Genomic DNA, 16,453 nt, shown 5'->3' on the forward strand with positions numbered 1-16,453 from the left:
CGGGTAATTACCTAGTCCTTTTACTACCATATTTTAAAATCCTAAGAGTACTACTATATTATCTGTATAGATATAGACTAAGCTATACTCCTACTATATTACCTAGAGCTAAAACGAGGTTGTAATTGCTCAAACCTCCCGCTTATTAATTAGGGTAAGGCGGTGTTTTGCATTAGGGTAGTAGCTTAAAGAATTATCTTAGGGTAGAGATACCGAATAGGGCGGCTATATTATTCCTTAAGAATCCTTAAGGAAGAAGAAGGCCCTATAACTAAGAATCCTANATANNTCTAANAAGANATAGAATTATTTTTAATCCGTATTATTAAAGAAGAGGATACTATTTAAAAGGGTAAGAGTATCCCTCTACTATAATAAGTCTTAGCAAAGTTTAGCTATTAGCCGTTGGTAAGAATAACTACCTACCTTTATAAAAGTAGAGATAAACTTCTAAATAGAGCGGTTATATAAACGCCTAAGCCTAATTACCTAGGTGCTCTAAGTAAGTCTACTAGCTAGTTTTTAACTCTAAACTAGCGTCAGGGATCTACTACTTAACGCTTTATTAATCTCCTTAATTATAGTGGCCTATTTTAAAGGAGAAAGATATAGCTTAGACTTTAGAGTATCTATAATATAACCTAGGACTTCAGCTATAGTGCCTTTAATATTCTTTAATTCATTTTATAGAATACCTAATTTGTTACTTAATTGGTTATATATACTAAGCAATTAAGGGAGGATAAAAGTGTTAAAGAGTATAAAAATAAAATCATCTAAATAGTGCTTTAAGGCGGCGTTTAGGATATATTAGATAAGTATCTAGTAGAATCCCTCCGTAAAAAGATTAAATAAAAAGGGTATAGTTTAAAGGCTAAATAAGAGGCAACGTTTAAAATACACTATACCCTTCTAGGAGAACCCTATAAGGCGTTAAGCTTTAATAGAAAGTAGGATATTCTAAAAGGCGTCCTTAATATCCCTCTTAACAATTATATAACTATGGCCTATATATATAACATGTTAGAGAACCTAATTAACTATTAAATATTATAGTGTGGCGAATACTATAGGAATTAAGTTGTTAATAAATCGGCTAGATAGTAAGGATAAGTTATAAATACGGCGCCATCCCCTATCCGCTTTAGGTACTAAACCTAGCGGTAAGGATATAACGGGAGATGTTACTATTATAATCCTACCTATATTTAGATCGGCGCTAATCTTCTTTAAGATTAGGACCGTATTTATAGCTATTAAGGCTTAGTTCTTCTAAAAGAGGAGCTTAATTTCTAGGTCTACCCTAATTTAGTATCTAAACTTTAAAATACTAATAATATTGCGTTAGAAGTTGCTGGGGTATAGGGATAGATAATACCCCTACGCTTAAATAATTAAGGGGGAGGGAGAGTCCTATAGAGGAGAGGAGGGCAGAAAGACTAGAAATAATAGTATAATATTCGGCCTACCCGTACTATAAAGGTAGAGCACAGTTTCGGTAGAGTATAGGTATAGCTTAATAAAATCCTTTTCTTCCTCTTCCTTTTCCTTATTAACACTTTCCTCTAGTAATTGCTACTTACAATTCCTTATAGTATGCGGGCTATTATACTTACTATAGGTATACGGGAACTTACAATCCTTACCTAGGTTATACTTCCCTCTATTAAAGCTATAATAGGTCCTTAAGATATTAGTGCTTACTTACGCGCGTTTTAAGATAGATACGGATTTATAAGTACTAGGATTGTAATAAATATCTAGGAAGTTACTAGAGATCTTCTAGTTAGCTAGCTCTAACTAGTTCTTTTAAATAACTATAGAGTGGTGCTTTAAGGCCATAGTCATTAAGGGAGCAATTTGGTAGGTAGTAGATAGCTAAATAACTTAATTATAGAAGGTAAGTATTTAGGAAATAAGATCTACCAAAAGATTCTTATATATAATAATTAAAATCATTATATAGTTAAGGAAGCCCTTTACCTATACTTTAACGGACGGGTAGTCTTTTATTATCCCTTCTTTCGGTCTTATAGAAAGGACGCTGTTAATAATAAGGATATTATTCTAAGGCTTAGACTAGAGCTAGTATATCCGGAAGCAAGAGAGGTTATTAGGTAAGAAAGTACCCTAAAATACCTTAAGTATCTCTTTATTTGGGACGCTAGGGAGGAAGGTATTTAGAATATTAGCTATAGATAGGAGCAACTCACCCAGTTTATTAATTAGGGTTAAGGATAACACTGCCATAGCAAGGCTTAATATATAGAGTTTAGTTACCCGATTTTCCTATTCTTTTCAGACGCGTAGCATTTTGGTACGGTCCTCCTATTCCTAAAGGAGTCTTATTTTCCAATCGGTTGCCTAGTTCTTAACCTCCTTTACCTAAGCTCTTCTAATCCTTAAGTCCTCCTCATATAGTTACTGGAGCCGTTCTTTAGCTTTTTTAGTAGCTAAAGTCTCGCGTTAAGCCGCGGAGAGAGGCGCCATTATAGAGGATGGAGACTATAACGCCGGCGTATCGCCTAAAGGTGTAGGGGAAGGTAAGGGAGACTAGTAGGTAACCTCTGAGGAGTTTAGCTCGTTAAGTGTGTTATTATTAGTTAAGTTTTTAAGGTTTTTACAGACAATTTACAAAGGTTTAGACGAGCGTATAGGTCGTTAAGTTATTAATAGTAATAATTAATTATTAGAAATTAAGTAAATAAGGTATTAGCTCTTGAATGAGACTAATATAGAAAGCAAGCAAGCAAGGCTTAATTTTGTAAATGTTGATGATGTTAGTGTTGCTAAGATGCAGGGGTGCTGCTATAGTGCTCGCTTAGCCACATAGACATGTCCATTTAAGCTTTAGATAATATTAGCGACTTAGTTAATTAAGGTATAAGCATGGTATAAGGGACGTGCAAGCCTATATAATTGGATTGTTTATAAACGAGAATCTAAAGCTAGAGAAAGGAAAGGAGAAGAAGAGCAGCGCCGGTCGAAGTAGGGTTCTTTTATGCGGTCCTCTAGTCACGTGACCTCAAAGTTCTGCCAAGTTCTGCCAGTCAAGTTCTGCCAAGTTCTGCTAGTTCTGCCAGTGCCGTAACAGGGCTAAATATACCAATATTAAGGGGTTAAAGTAGGTGTGTTAAATAAGGTGGTAGATAGAGAGGGATAATCTTATAAGCCTCGCAATACTTAACAAACTATATTAATACGTGGCTCTTGTATCCGTTAAGAATTAATAAGTAATAGATTCCTTAAAGGCGTAGCTCTATATATTAGTTAAAGTGTTTTAACCAATTAACTACGATGTCCGAATTTGTCTAGCCCGAATCGCTTACTTAAATTACTATCTCGCGATCAAGTCTAGGTGATATCTAAGATCGTTGCATTTGCTTCCCCTAAAAGATAAGGTAGGGAGGTAATTAATATTAACCTCCTAATTAACTTCCTGATTGACTGTCACGGGACACCCCCGTGACACCTTATACACGTCCACCTGTTTCCACCGACTCAGCAACCAGAGACCGACCACGAGACGGCAATCTAACAGCAATCTGCGGCAACCTGACGGCAATCTGCCGCATTCTGCCATATTCCACCAAGTTCCACTAAGTTCCACCGAATCCTGCCAAGTTCTGTCAGGACCACCACCTGAATCCTATTCTGCTCCGTGCACGTGTTGACCAAGCAACCAAGTCCACGATATGTACCCTTTCTTCCCGTTTTCCTACCTTCTTTCCTTACGCAACGTCTTGACTTTATCACACAGTTCATGTACGTAGCTTAATAATATCTACTCGTTATATATTATCGTCGCTTGTACTCACTCCGTGACATTGACCTCCTAGTTAACCTCCTAATTGACCTCCTAATTGACTTCCTGATTAACCTCCTAGTTAACCTCCTGATTGACCTCCTAATTAACCTCCTAATTGACCTCCTAATTAACCTCCTAATTAACCTCCTAATTAACTTTCTGATATGTACTTAATAATAGACACCTAATTGCGATTACCCGGCTTTATAATAAAGGCTTAAGCCTCTAATTAAGGAATAAGCACCTTAACCTTATCGCCTAACCCTATTACAATTCCTTTCTTATCTATATTATATTAATCGCCTAGGGGAATTATGTATTTAGTAATAGTAGCTTTATAGAGATTAAACTACTCTTTAATAATCTCTGGATCCTTAGTATCCTTTCGCTTTTAATTAAGGCCTTAGGCGAATTAAGCTTTAAGCTCTAAGTGTTGGGTAAAGAAGTTTTTATACTAGTGTTGGCCAACCTCTGGAGGACGCTTCTTTGCAGTAAGGATACTTTTGACTATAGATTTAAGGTGTTAAATTTAAGGTGGCTAACCCTAGGCTCCTATTATATTAATCCATTTAACTAGGGAGTCCTCCTTAATAACTAAGAGCTTTTAAAGCTTTTGGTAATACTCCTTGTTTAACTAGCGGCCGTTACGATGATGGTAAACAGAAGGTGATAGACCGTATATTTGGGCAAGCAAACGGCCAGATTAATTAGGATTGGCTTCCAATAATTAAAGAACAATTTGCATTCGATCTTCTTGGTTAAGCGACAGCAATTGGGGGGTAGTAGAGGACATAGTGATGGTATAGTCAAGGAGTATTTTGATGTTTTGATTTTGATTTTCGTAGGAGGCCCGTGCACTGTCTCGGGTGGGTAGCTGTCTCGTCTGGGTGGCTAAGACGTTATACTATAGTTAAAATTAAGACTTAATTGTGGTGGTATAGTCATAGAAGTTGCATTTCAAAAATTTGATTTTCGTGATGCAGATGCATACAAATCAAACACACGTGACGTTCTAACCTAAAGAGGAAGGATCTAAGCCTGTTCGGTGGGGGGTGTGTGCGTATCAATTGGGGGGTGTACGCGCAGTGATTAGGGGTGTGTAACTAGCAGTGGCCTAAATTAAAGACGGGAGCGTACCCTATTTAAACGATTGTTTGAGGATATCAAGGCTCGGCGCTGGTACTGGTGGCTGCGGGCTCTCTGGTTGCTGTTTGCTGGGCGAGAAAGAAGGAATGTGGAGGGTTTATGAGACCAAACTCATGTCTAAGACGTATAAAAGTGTCATCTTGGGTTTGAGCCGCTAAACATATGAAGCTGTTGCCGTGAAGTATCCAATGCCGGTATACGTTTTGGTAGTTACGCCATCGTTGTTCAGGGAATAGACACGAATGTACAAGATTACAGCATAGCTAAAGAGCTTTGAGGTTGCGAGGCAGAATCGATGCTGGACACAAACGAATCAATCAGCAGCTCGATTGGAGCGCATGGCCACAAACGTCAGCAAAAGCAAAAATGAGGCAACCCGCCCTTCTGACAGCAACCTTATTTCATCGGATCGGTACCTTTTGTTTATTTCTAATAGCAATGGCCATTATTCCCTTATTAAAGCGGGAGTAAAAAGAAAAAAAGCTCGACAAAGAAGATGAGAGAGTCTCGTCCGTCGGTGCTCGCATCCGCGTGATCGGAGAATATCCTGCTTGACAACCCTGCGTCGCATCCGGCCGATATCGCATAACCCCGTCGTCTCTCTCCTGTGGTAATAATATTGGCGTGCCCGCATTAAATGCCATCAAAGGGGAATAAATTTGCATAACAAAAAATATATACTCTTATCTGTATAGTAACTGTCAGCGACCTTCCTATTAAGACAAAAGCTAAGCAGGTAAAGAAGGTACCAATCTCTCTGTGAAGTCTCCCTGTCTCTCTCTCCCTCTGAGTCTCCCTCTCTCGCCAGCTAGTGCTGCCAGACGAGATCAGCGCCACACGTTGGCAAGTAGTGGTCATCTGTGAGGAGCATTAAGACTGCGGGCAGGCCCTGCTCCCCATGCGGGCGCGACACCTTATTTCGTCATCCATCGATTCCATCTCTACCAACATCATCAATCGTGAAGACTTGATGCGATCCTCCATATACGCCATAATTATACCCACCATCACTTTATCCGACCCGAGAGAACATCTTTGACAGATAGCTCCTTAAGCTTGCTATAATTTCACTACTCCACCCCCCAAACTCCAACTCGCCACTGTCAAGACAATGGACTCTCACAAGCCTCCTCTCTTTACTCTCCCTGCCGAGCTTATTCATCATGTTCTCTCTTTTCTCTCCCCTCTGGATCTCGCCGAAGTTTCTCAAACCTGCCATCTCTTGCACAACCACACTCTCTCCGACCAACTGTGGCAACCCTTCGTCCAAGCCAACGTTCCCGGAACCATCCTTAAAAGCCCCTACCCAGCCACATCCTGGCGGTCCCTTTACATAGACCACCACCCCTACTGGTTCCTCTCCAAGCACAAGATCTGGTTCGCCGACAACCAGCACACGGGCAAACTGCTCATCGCGCGCTACGACCCGCGTCTCCCAGCCATCGAAGCCTACGCCCTGGTGGCGGAGCGCCGCCAACCCACCACCCCGCACTGGCACTGGAACCCGAACGCCATCATCCACACCTTCTCCCCGCGCATCCAGCTCGACCTGAACGCGCCCGTCCTCCGCCTCGACACCGCCGCCCTGGCGCAGGCCCGCCGCACCAGCCTGGACACCGGCTCGCGGCTGCAGCGCGAAATCCCCATGGCCGTGCACGGCATCACCACCACCACCTCGGCGGGGCTCTTCTCGCGCCTGCTGCTCTCGCGCCCCCTCCCCCCCGCCGCCATCACCCCCGGCACGCGCGTCTGGCCGCCCGCCACGATCCCCGCGCCCGAGCGCACCCGTCGCGAGAGCGTGTCGCGCTACCGCAGCTCCGGCCACCGCCCCGGCCGGCTGCGCGAGCTCAGCAGCACGACGTTCCGGCTGCGCAAGTGGGTGCAGTTCAGCGGCCGTGCGCCGCAGCAGGGGCTCGGCACGCGCGTCGGCGAGGATGTCGCCACGTTCGCGACGCTGGATCCCGCGCTCTACACGCCGACCGCCGCGCGGCCCTGGCGCGGCATCTGGTGCGGGGATTATTCCGGGCATGGGTGCGAGTTTCTGGTCGTTATGCAGCCGGAGGAGCCAGGGCCGTTGCCCGAGGCTGCGGAGCGGGCGTTGGCGCGGCGGAGTGCGAGCGTGGGGAGTGAGGAGAGTGAGGGTAGCGCGGCGATGGGAGCAGACGACGGGGGTGGGGAGGGGGCTGATGTGGAGGCGGGGTTGGGCGCGCTGCGGATCGGGGTGGAGGATCCGGAGGAGCGGAAGTATCGCGGGCGGATCGAGGCTGTGAAGTTGACGGGCGATCCTAACATCCCGCGCGGCGAGTATACGTTCATTGCGCCCGATATCAGCCGGGATGGGCTGCTCCGTGTAGCGCAGGAGGAGATCTTTAAGGGTGCGAGGGTGGTTAGGTGTGTGGGGCATATTGCTGCAGCGGGGTTTCGGGAAGGTATGTCTGTCAGGTCTAACTCCTCCTTTACCTCTCTCTTTCCTTTTCCTTCACCATTTAATAGTCATCTGAAAAACCCTTTCAAACGGTGTCTATGGTTTCGGAATATAGGATGGAGCTAACAGCACAATCCCCAGACGACTTCATCCCATCCCAGCTCATCCTCATCTCCCACGACAAACTGGCACAGTACTGGGAGACATTCGGTCATGTCTCGTTCTACCAGCGCGTCGACATCGACCAATTCACCCGCATCCCCTGAGCCGAACCCAACTCTCAGCCCTCCATCCAAGCAGTGCATGGCTGCGTGGGTAGCATGGACGGGGGCTAGTCGATGCCTGCGAGTCTATCCTTGTTTCCGTGCTCAAGCACGTGGTGGAGCCATTGGCTCGTACTGAACAATCTTTTCTTGTTGACTTCTATGCTCGGTTTGCATAGCGCGGAGTTCTAGTTTTAACGGGCTGGGTTGGGTCTGAAAGTTGCATTTTAGGTGTTTCAGATTGTGTGCTAAACTTGGGAGAGTGTCAATAGGATAGTGTATTAAGGACAGCAGCTAGTTGAAGCTCTGTAGGGAATGTAGGACGCTTAATATGCCCTCGATGGGTGTCATACGAAACAACATCGGCTTGGCTATTGGAGTGCATGTACTCTGAACATCTCCAATTGGCGATCGCTAGTATGGAACGACTTGTCAAGTAAGAAAACCTCCTTCGGGCTAGATTAGGAATATCCTTTAGAGCCAATAATCCTGTAATGGAAGATTTGCATTCTCTACTCTTTACAAACCAATCGTCATGAAACACCAACAATACTCGTGCACCAGCCGCGCCCTTTCCAGCCCTCTACCGCATTTATACATTTCTCTAAAACACACCAGGCGTAAAGTTCACTTCCTCACCTCTACCAACCCAACGCCAACCGCCACTGTTCCCCCAACTCCCTTTTCTCCATGCCATCGTACCCGCTGAAATGCACCATAGCAATCCCAACCAAACACTACCCGGCCCATCTTCTCTTCTATAAAAAGACAAAATATTCATACACCAGCCCCGCACTCAACCCATTCCCATAACACTGTCAAACTCCTTCCCCATCTCAGCCACTAAAGTGTCGCTGGCCCTCAAGAGCTGTTGATAATATCTGGGGACTCAATATAACACCTCAGGTCCTAATCCACGCCCTCGTCCACATACGTCGACTTCCCCTGCTCGCCTGCATCTCCCTCTGTCTCTCTCCTCTCGCCGCTCTCCTGTCCAGTTGTCGTGTCTGATTGCTCGGTTGGTATGAGCTGGAAGCTGACGACGAAGAGCTCGGTGTTGGTTTCTCGGTCCTTGAGGACGTATCTAAGGGTGTGTGTGCTACGTTAGTCAGGTGAGGGAAGTTCGCTAGGGGCGGGTAGAAGGGGGGTCAAGGTTTAGATAGGGATGCGGAAGGAGTGAGGCGAGATGAGATGAGGTGAGATGGGGGATGAACTGAGGGAGGAAAAGAGGGGGTGAGGGAGGAGAGGAGGGAGTGAGAAAAAGAGAGAGTGAAGAACAGCGACTTACCGCAACGGCTGTCCGTCCCAGTGGCTAATGATTCCGATGGTCGGGAGGCCATAGCCAAGCTTAAGGGAAAAATCTAGGAGACGGGTCAGCATCGCTCAGTAAATCTCACTCTCAGCATGCAGAAAAGGCAGCAATCGCGCATCTCGTCCCACCGGCCTTAGTACCCCCTCAGTTCCCGCTCCCACCCCAGCACCCCAGCATCCTCGCGCCCGAAAAAATGACAACCCCACTCACCATTGAAATCCAAATACGGATTGAAGAAATCGCACGCATATACCCTCCCCTCCTCAAACACAAACTCCTCCCTCCTCTCCCCCTGCAAAAAGAACTTCCGCCGTGCCCCCGGCTCCTCAGGAACCCCCAACTCCCTCCGCACAACCTCCCCATCCCCTTCCGCTCCCTCCTCAAACACGACCTCCTCGCCCGCCTTCTCCGCCTCCCCCTCCACCGCCCCCGCACCCTCCCCCTTGGCCCCAATCCTCAGCACATTAATCGAGCTCAGCAGCGGGCCGTACAGGAACGGCTTGTCGCCGTACACATCGCCGTCGAGCCCCGGGTCGATCCACCACTTGACGATCCCGAAGGCCTTGTCGAAGAGCGGGGGCAGGCGGTCGCGGATGGGGTGGTCGAAGTCGTTGCCAAAGACGAGGTGGGCGCCGCTGAGGGCGCGCTTGGGCCGCAGGGTGAAGGCGATGCTGTAGCGGTCGTGGAGGTGGTGCGGGTGGGTGAAGTAGGGGGATGTGGGAGGGGAGGAGGGGAGGCCTAGGGGGTGAGGGTTAGTTCTGTGTGGGGGAGGGTGTTTGGGAGGTGGGTGGGGTTGGGATGGAGGGGGAGGGAGGGGTGAGGGGCTGTTACCCCGGTAGTCTTTTATTCGGACGTGGATCCGGGCGTCGAGGTGCGAGGTGGAGATGGTGACGGGCGTTGGGTTGTTGACGTGCACGTCTTGGTGCGTGGTTGGGTCGTAGGTCGGGCCTGCGGTTACTTTGAGGATGTAGTTTTCGTGGTGGGCCATGCTGGAGCTGATGGCGGCGGATGGATAGACGGAATTTCTAAGGTTGACGCGGCGGGTTTCCCGGGCGTGTTAGAGGTCCGGAAGAGGAATTGAAGGGATATATAAGGGTGAGGCTTTTGGTGAGATGATTTTACTATACGTTTGGTGTCTGATGCAATATTTGTTGCGAAGCAATGACGTCCTGCCCTTTGGCGGGGGCCCTTTGTCGTTCCCTACGCGAGCATAAAATATGCTGGGAAAAGAGCACTGAAGAACCTCCGCATCTCTAGTCGAGGTATCTCTACTTCCCGCAAAGTATCTGTACTGGAGAAGTAGCGCTGAGAGATTCAGTCCTTCTGAGATATTGCCAGCCGAAACAAAGGTATCCGCGTTGCAACTATCTACAAGAAGTGGGATATGGGATATTTCAACATGACTCTGATGCCATCTACAGCCTCTTGATTATGTCCTCAATCACTTGCCCGGTGGTCGCATTTCCGCCCATGTCAGGGGTGAGCAGCTTTCCCTCTTCGAGATTTGCATCGACCGCTGCGTATATCTTCGCCGCTGCCTTCTCCTCACCTTGGAATTCCAACATAAGAGCGGTACTCCTAATCGTCGCAATTGGATTCGAGATTCCCTTGCCTTCAATATCTGGCGCTGACCCATGGCATGGCTCTCCAATGACAAAACCATGGCCCACGTTTGCGCTTGGAACTAGGCCCAAGCTGCCTACCAAAGCAGCAGCACCGTCGCTGAGGATGTCTCCATACAGATTAGGCGCCACAATGACATCGTAGTCACTTGGTTGCCGGAATAGCTTGTAGACCATGCTGTCCACGATCTGCTCATCAATATTGACCATCTGGTATTTGTCCTGAGCAAGCGCCTTGCGGGACGTTTCGCGGAAAAGCCCATCTGTCTGGCTCAAGACATTACTCTTGTGTGTGATTGTGACTGTTGGTCCATGGTGGATGCTCTTTCCACCTGCCTCTCTCACTCTCTGTCTCTGTAAAGCAAGGTCTCCAGCCATAGTAGCTATGTTCCAGCTTGCGCGCTCAGAGATGCGCTTGATTGCTTCCGCAATCTTACCATCTGGGCTATCGTACGTCTTCTCCTCTTTAACGTAAAGGTCTTCTGTATTTTCACGTACAATAACGAGGTCGACCGGGGATTTAGCGTTTGCTACTGACTTCACGGGACGCACGTTGGCGTATAGAGCTAGACGTTTGCGGAGGGCAACGATCGGAGAAGAGTAACCCTCGGTCTTCACGGTGGGGGAGCTATGAGAAAAATGCCACGGTGTCAGCTTGACGGCTCGAAATAATATTATATACCTCGGGCTTTGTGCGCGCAATTACCTTACGGCTCCGAAAAGTGCGCCATCGCATTCCTTCTTCAAAGTCTCAACAGTTTTCTCTGGTAGAGCAGCACCAGTGCTCTTGAAGGTCCCGAAGCCAGCTTCAAGATCCACAAAGGAAAATTGTAGTCCAAAAGAGCTCGGCAGAGCTTCAAGGATTCGACGCCCTGCAGGAATAACTTCCCGCCCAATGCCATCGCCGGGTATCAATCCTACAAGATTGTTAGATGTAAAGACGCTTCATTGCAGAGACCTACTTTACCAATTCGAAGTGTTCTGGCAGCCATTGGAACTGATTGTTGGTGGGGAACAAAAAGTAATTGATGATAGAATTCATTTCAGCGCCGATGCAGGAGGGCAGTTGTGCCGAATAATAGCCGTCGGTGACTCACCCTGACTGTAGCGGGTTTTCTTTTGTCCCATCAACAGGAAGAACTTCAATCAAATTTATTACATTTCATTAAATCATGCACTGCAAAATATACCCAATCGTCGACGAGGATGTTACAGATGTTTCCTTTCCGAAAGCCAAGGTGGCCAAATCTATTCCTGCATTGACCAATCCAACGACTCTCGATAGTTTACCAGCGGAACTCTTACTTGAAATACTCTCCTACATATCCAGCAGACGCAGTGCTTTGAATGATAGCACATTTCGGCCTGATCCTACGACTTGGGAATATCCAATGAATCCTAATGCTACACTGTGGAGTCTATGCTTGACCAATCGCTACCTCAATTATGTTTCCGAGCCGGTTCTGTATCAAGAATTCCATCACACCTTCCTGGAATACCCAGCACTTGTCCATTTCCTCCGAGCAATCATTCGACGACCCCATCTAGCTAGCCATGTCAAGAGAATAAGTTTGGATTACACCTATCTGTTTAAGACATTTGAATATTCCTGGCATCTGCCGCCACCATCTCCCAAAAGCCCCCCCGGATATCCGCTGGGTGATGACGATCTTCGACTTTTTATACGAACTGCACGGGAAAGCTTATTGGTATCCAAGGCGGATGAGACGCGAATCTGGAGACTTGAAGACCCTGCCCTGGTTCTTCTACTCTTTTCCCAAGCCTCCAACTTGCGAGAACTTCACTATAACGTTTCCGGAAACCAACTAAAACAAGATTCCACCCACTTGATAAATACTGCCCTTTGGGATATGCTTGTGTCTGACGGACGGCTGCTCAGGCCTTTCCCATTCAGCTCTCTTAGGAAAGTGACGTTATCCTCCTTCAATACAGTTAAAGAATGGGACGGTGCGAAAAGAAGGTTTGCTTTAAACAGTACAGCAGCATGGCTCTTCCTTCCATCTGTAGAGAGTTTGGACCTATCCGGTTGCATAATGGATAAATTTTGTCCCTATGCCATCTCCATAAGCTCAAGCGACCAACCCTACGAACGACCTCGCATTCACGAACGTCTCCCTCCAGAACTTTCAGTTGTTTCGCTCACCTCAATCACCTTTAGAGACAGCGTAGTACACATGGACGCCCTTTACGACATGCTATCCCATTGCAAATCTTTGAAATCTTTCGATTTCCAATGGGACGGCCCCGAAATTGGTCCTGGAGATTATGACTACGGGAAGGTCGGGCGCGCTTTACGGACCCAAAAGCATTCCCTTGAGACTTTAAGGTTTGACGCAACAAAAGTCATTTACGAATATGATCCGGTCATTTTAAAACACTGCATGGTTGACTCGTTTGAATCACTGAAATTTTTCGAGAAGCTTTCGTACGTCGACGTACCGGGACTTGCTACTATAAAATTGGAAATCCTACTGGGTTTAGATGAAATTCTTCCTCCGAACATTCAGACGCTCAAAATTCAATCGATAGGCTATAATGATCTATATCAGATTGAGGAGCTGGCCCGCGTTGCTCCGGAAAGATTCCGGTCCTTACTGCTTGTTGAGATTGGTGTGTGGGAACTAAAATTAGTCGACTATTTGATAACAAACTGCGTCGAGTTTTTCGCCGAGCGAGGAGTGACTCTTGTTGTAAAAAGTGAGTCGCAAGATATGAAATCCTAAAGCGAGGCATACATTTTGACTAACAATCTTAACGCTAGAACATACCTGTAAGAGTACATATATTAGATCCCGCCGCGCTTGCGAACAAGTTCGCAAGCACTCCGTGTCTTTTTGGCCGAATGGCGACGTTGGGGCGGGAAACGTTACAATACCTCAGCAAGCTCACTAAGGAATTAATACCCTCTATTTGTTTTGTGAATAATTAAATATCTACTAAACTATTTTTAAATAGAGGGTTAATTCCTTAATATAAAGGACTTATATATATTTTATTAGGCTTATTAGCTAGCCTTATATAGCACGTAGTTATTAACTATAATAAAATTAATCTCTTCTATCCTATCCTATACGCTGGGATAAGTTCAATACCTATATTAACGAGAGCCTAACTCCACTTAATAGCCGTTCAATAGCTATTTTATGGTGGACTTAGTCTCTACAGCGTACAAGATTTCTAAGACTCTTATTACTTATAATTAAAAGTTCTCTTAATACCTAGAATAAGTGATAAACTAGAGAGTATTTTTAGGCTCTTAACGTCGCGTTCCATAGGACCGTATAAAGACTACTTTACAGATACTTGAGGTATTAGAATGCGCGAAGGACTAGGCAGACTATAGAATTCTAGGTATTTCTTTGTAGTTTCTTTATTATATAGTAGCTAGAAAGTAATAAAAGAGAATTTAACTTATCTCTTTACTTATTCTTATTAATAGTTGCACGCTAAGAAATGTGGCTGAAAGTACCGGAGAATTATCGGATACTCTCGTAATACTATTAGCTGATAGGCTTATTATCCGATATAGGTATCGGGGGTATCGGCCGCAAGCCTGAGGTACGCTAAAGGGGAGGGGGTGAAGCTGGTCGTGCAACAGGCTATACAATTTTATTCGCTTGAGTCCCTCACAGTTCGGCTCGGGCATGGGCAGACAAAGCGGCGTGCGTGCGGCGCGACGCCTGTCACTCGTTGGATCATAGCGAGCTGACACTTCTTAGCAGAAGCCACCTCTAGGGACTTGCCGTTTGTTAAAAGTATATGTAAATATGGTGGTTTTACATGTGGGATGACCTGACACCACAAGGCTGTGAGTGTGCATCTTAGTATATGTCTCCTGACCATTTTGCTCGCCGTCGAACGATAATTTCGAGGTCGCCGTCGATGTTGAAGCCCTTGCGGGAGCAAATTCCCAAGCTGAGATAATTAAAGCGAGGTCTTTCGATAGCATTTCTTTTTTCTTAATATTCTGATCAACGTTTGTTCCGTATATAATGGGATCAAGGTGCAGCGTGTCTAAGATAGACCCTTCACTGTCACCATGATATTTCTACTCGTTTTCTTGATCCTCTTCGTTGAACACACCATCGCCAACCTTACTCCCACTCCAACCGTTGAAAATGACTATACAATCAACCTTCTAAAGCGTGTCGCCCAAGCTCCACAACCCTCCTGCACATGGGAAGGGCATTGTCTTGGAGATAACTGTCATTCCAACGACGACTGCGATTTTGAATGGGTGTGTACTGGCGGAAAATGCTCCGTGGACGGATCAGCGTCCATGAGCACGTCTGTGAAGGTTCCAGTGACTTCTGCTGGAATCTCTACGGTCACCAGCTCACCTCAATCCATTCCCTTCAGTACTTCCGATCCCGTTTCCCCAGTGACGTCAACGGCGGTGTTGGTCATCACGTCGGTGACCACAGCGATTCATACAGTTACTTTGAGTGCTTCGGCGTCGTCCCGGTCGTTAGGTGGTTTGCATGAGACCATGACATCGACGTTCATTTCGGCTGCCTCATCATGTATGTCTCATTGACCTTTGTGACCCGTCTCCTTCATACGCTGATATTCGCAACAGCTACTCAGCCCAACCCTCCGCGCTACGGACTCTCTAAGGGAGCCAAGATCGGTATCGGCGTTGCGGTTCCTATTACCACCATTCTCATCGCGGTGACTGTTCTGGGAGTTATCCTGCATGCTCGCAAATCTCGCGCGGCGGCATTGGCAAACGCCAGCACGCAATTCGAACAGAGGGATGGTGTCGTGGCGCGGGAGCCGGTGACCGGGTACACAAACGTCGTCTATAAGCGAATGGACTATAGCGGCGAAGAATATAGAGCGCCACAGGTTGCAGAGTTGCCTGAGAGTAGACGCGGGGATATTCCGGTCGAACTGCCTGCAGTTGGAATAAAGAGGTTTGGGTAAATAATATATTAATTAACCCATCCATGCGTCTACTTTAACATCTTTAACTTTTTCCGTTATACCTTCTTATTTACTAGTCAAACCACCCTTTTAGTTAATGTAGTGGCCATTCAAGCGGGATGAAGGAGTGGGGCGCTCTATGCCAATATTCGAAATAAAATCTCCTATAATGATCCTAGAGGGTGCAGGCCAACGGAGGTATGATGTCATAGAAACCAGGCAAATGGAAAGTTAACAAGTTGACAATAGATACGTGGAATGAACGTAGGTTAGATAAATAATACACTCTCCTATCAAAATTCTGCATCCCGTGTATTTTCTGCGTGCTTGTTATTTATCTATAAAATAACTCATCCCATTCCGTTTCTGCTCTATCACCAGCTGCCGATCGGGTTCCTTGGAGTTACTGGCGCTCGTCGTTTGTGACAGAGTCATCTCTGACCCTGCCGTGCCTCCGCTGGCCGCTACCGACGCCCATGATTGTGTTGAAGGGGGAGACGCCGAGAGAATGTTCGGTCGGTTGCGCTCGCAGGGGGTGTTTGTAAAGGGCAGAATTACATAAGCGGGCAAAATGCTCGCTCCCTATTATCTCGGTCCCAGACGATCAACCAATCATAAGCTGCTTACATAACAGATTAATCATCTTATGTTGTTGTCGTCTGGTACACGGTTCGGAAATTTGTTAGTCCCTCGCGCCAATTTGTATATAATTCTCATACAAACTCACGCGCCATACTAAATATTTTAGCTATTAATTAACAACGAACTAACGCCTTTATAAATAATCGGCCAACGTTATGTTTTAGAACTTTATAGGGCGATTCTAATGCTGCCAAAATTATTGCGAACGGCCTAGTGGTTACTACTATATTTCGCCTTAAATAAGCGAATCTCCCCTTTAAAGCTCTACTTAAAACTCTATTACTATTA

General features: G+C 46.3%; 5 protein-coding genes across 5 annotated transcripts; 3 read left to right on the forward strand and 2 right to left on the reverse strand.

The window, feature by feature from the left end:
• The first annotated feature begins 5,626 nt into the window (after positions 1–5,626).
• Positions 5,627–8,135, forward strand: K441DRAFT_644240 (uncharacterized protein). Its single transcript, XM_067646744.1, has 2 exons — positions 5,627–7,383; positions 7,521–8,135. Exons 1-2 carry the CDS (start codon positions 6,066–6,068, stop codon positions 7,643–7,645), a joined length of 1,443 nt encoding a protein of 480 aa, XP_067499437.1. The 5' UTR covers positions 5,627–6,065; the 3' UTR covers positions 7,646–8,135.
• A 316-nt stretch (positions 8,136–8,451) lies between these two features.
• On the reverse strand, positions 8,452–10,155 carry K441DRAFT_268457 (DUF1769-domain-containing protein). Its single transcript, XM_067640861.1, has 4 exons — positions 9,786–10,155; positions 9,165–9,692; positions 8,931–9,003; positions 8,452–8,741 (listed from the first exon to the last, which is right to left on the reverse strand). The coding sequence occupies exons 1-4, from the start codon at positions 9,940–9,942 to the stop codon at positions 8,552–8,554; spliced, it is 948 nt and encodes a 315-aa protein (XP_067499438.1). The 5' UTR covers positions 9,943–10,155; the 3' UTR covers positions 8,452–8,551.
• Positions 10,156–10,369: 214 nt separating this feature from the next.
• On the reverse strand, positions 10,370–11,568 carry K441DRAFT_680801 (Isocitrate/isopropylmalate dehydrogenase; the record flags this gene model as incomplete). The annotated part of the gene is made up of 3 exons (XM_067651401.1): positions 10,370–11,204; positions 11,283–11,493; positions 11,544–11,568. 3 exons carry the CDS (start codon positions 11,566–11,568, stop codon positions 10,370–10,372), a joined length of 1,071 nt encoding a protein of 356 aa, XP_067499439.1.
• A 399-nt stretch (positions 11,569–11,967) lies between these two features.
• K441DRAFT_680802 (uncharacterized protein) lies at positions 11,968–13,560 on the forward strand (the record flags this gene model as incomplete). The annotated part of the gene is made up of 2 exons (XM_067651402.1): positions 11,968–13,294; positions 13,553–13,560. The coding sequence occupies 2 exons, from the start codon at positions 11,968–11,970 to the stop codon at positions 13,558–13,560; spliced, it is 1,335 nt and encodes a 444-aa protein (XP_067499440.1).
• A 978-nt stretch (positions 13,561–14,538) lies between these two features.
• K441DRAFT_268536 (uncharacterized protein) lies at positions 14,539–15,209 on the forward strand. The gene has a single exon (XM_067640862.1). The coding sequence runs from the start codon at positions 14,637–14,639 to the stop codon at positions 15,132–15,134; it is 498 nt and encodes a 165-aa protein (XP_067499441.1). The 5' UTR covers positions 14,539–14,636; the 3' UTR covers positions 15,135–15,209.
• The last annotated feature ends 1,244 nt before the right edge of the window (positions 15,210–16,453 follow it).

The sequence above is a fragment of the Cenococcum geophilum genome (genome assembly GCF_001692895.1).
Source record: "Cenococcum geophilum 1.58 unplaced genomic scaffold K441scaffold_52, whole genome shotgun sequence".
In the NCBI taxonomy this organism is placed as follows: Eukaryota; Fungi; Ascomycota; class Dothideomycetes; order Gloniales; family Gloniaceae; genus Cenococcum; species Cenococcum geophilum.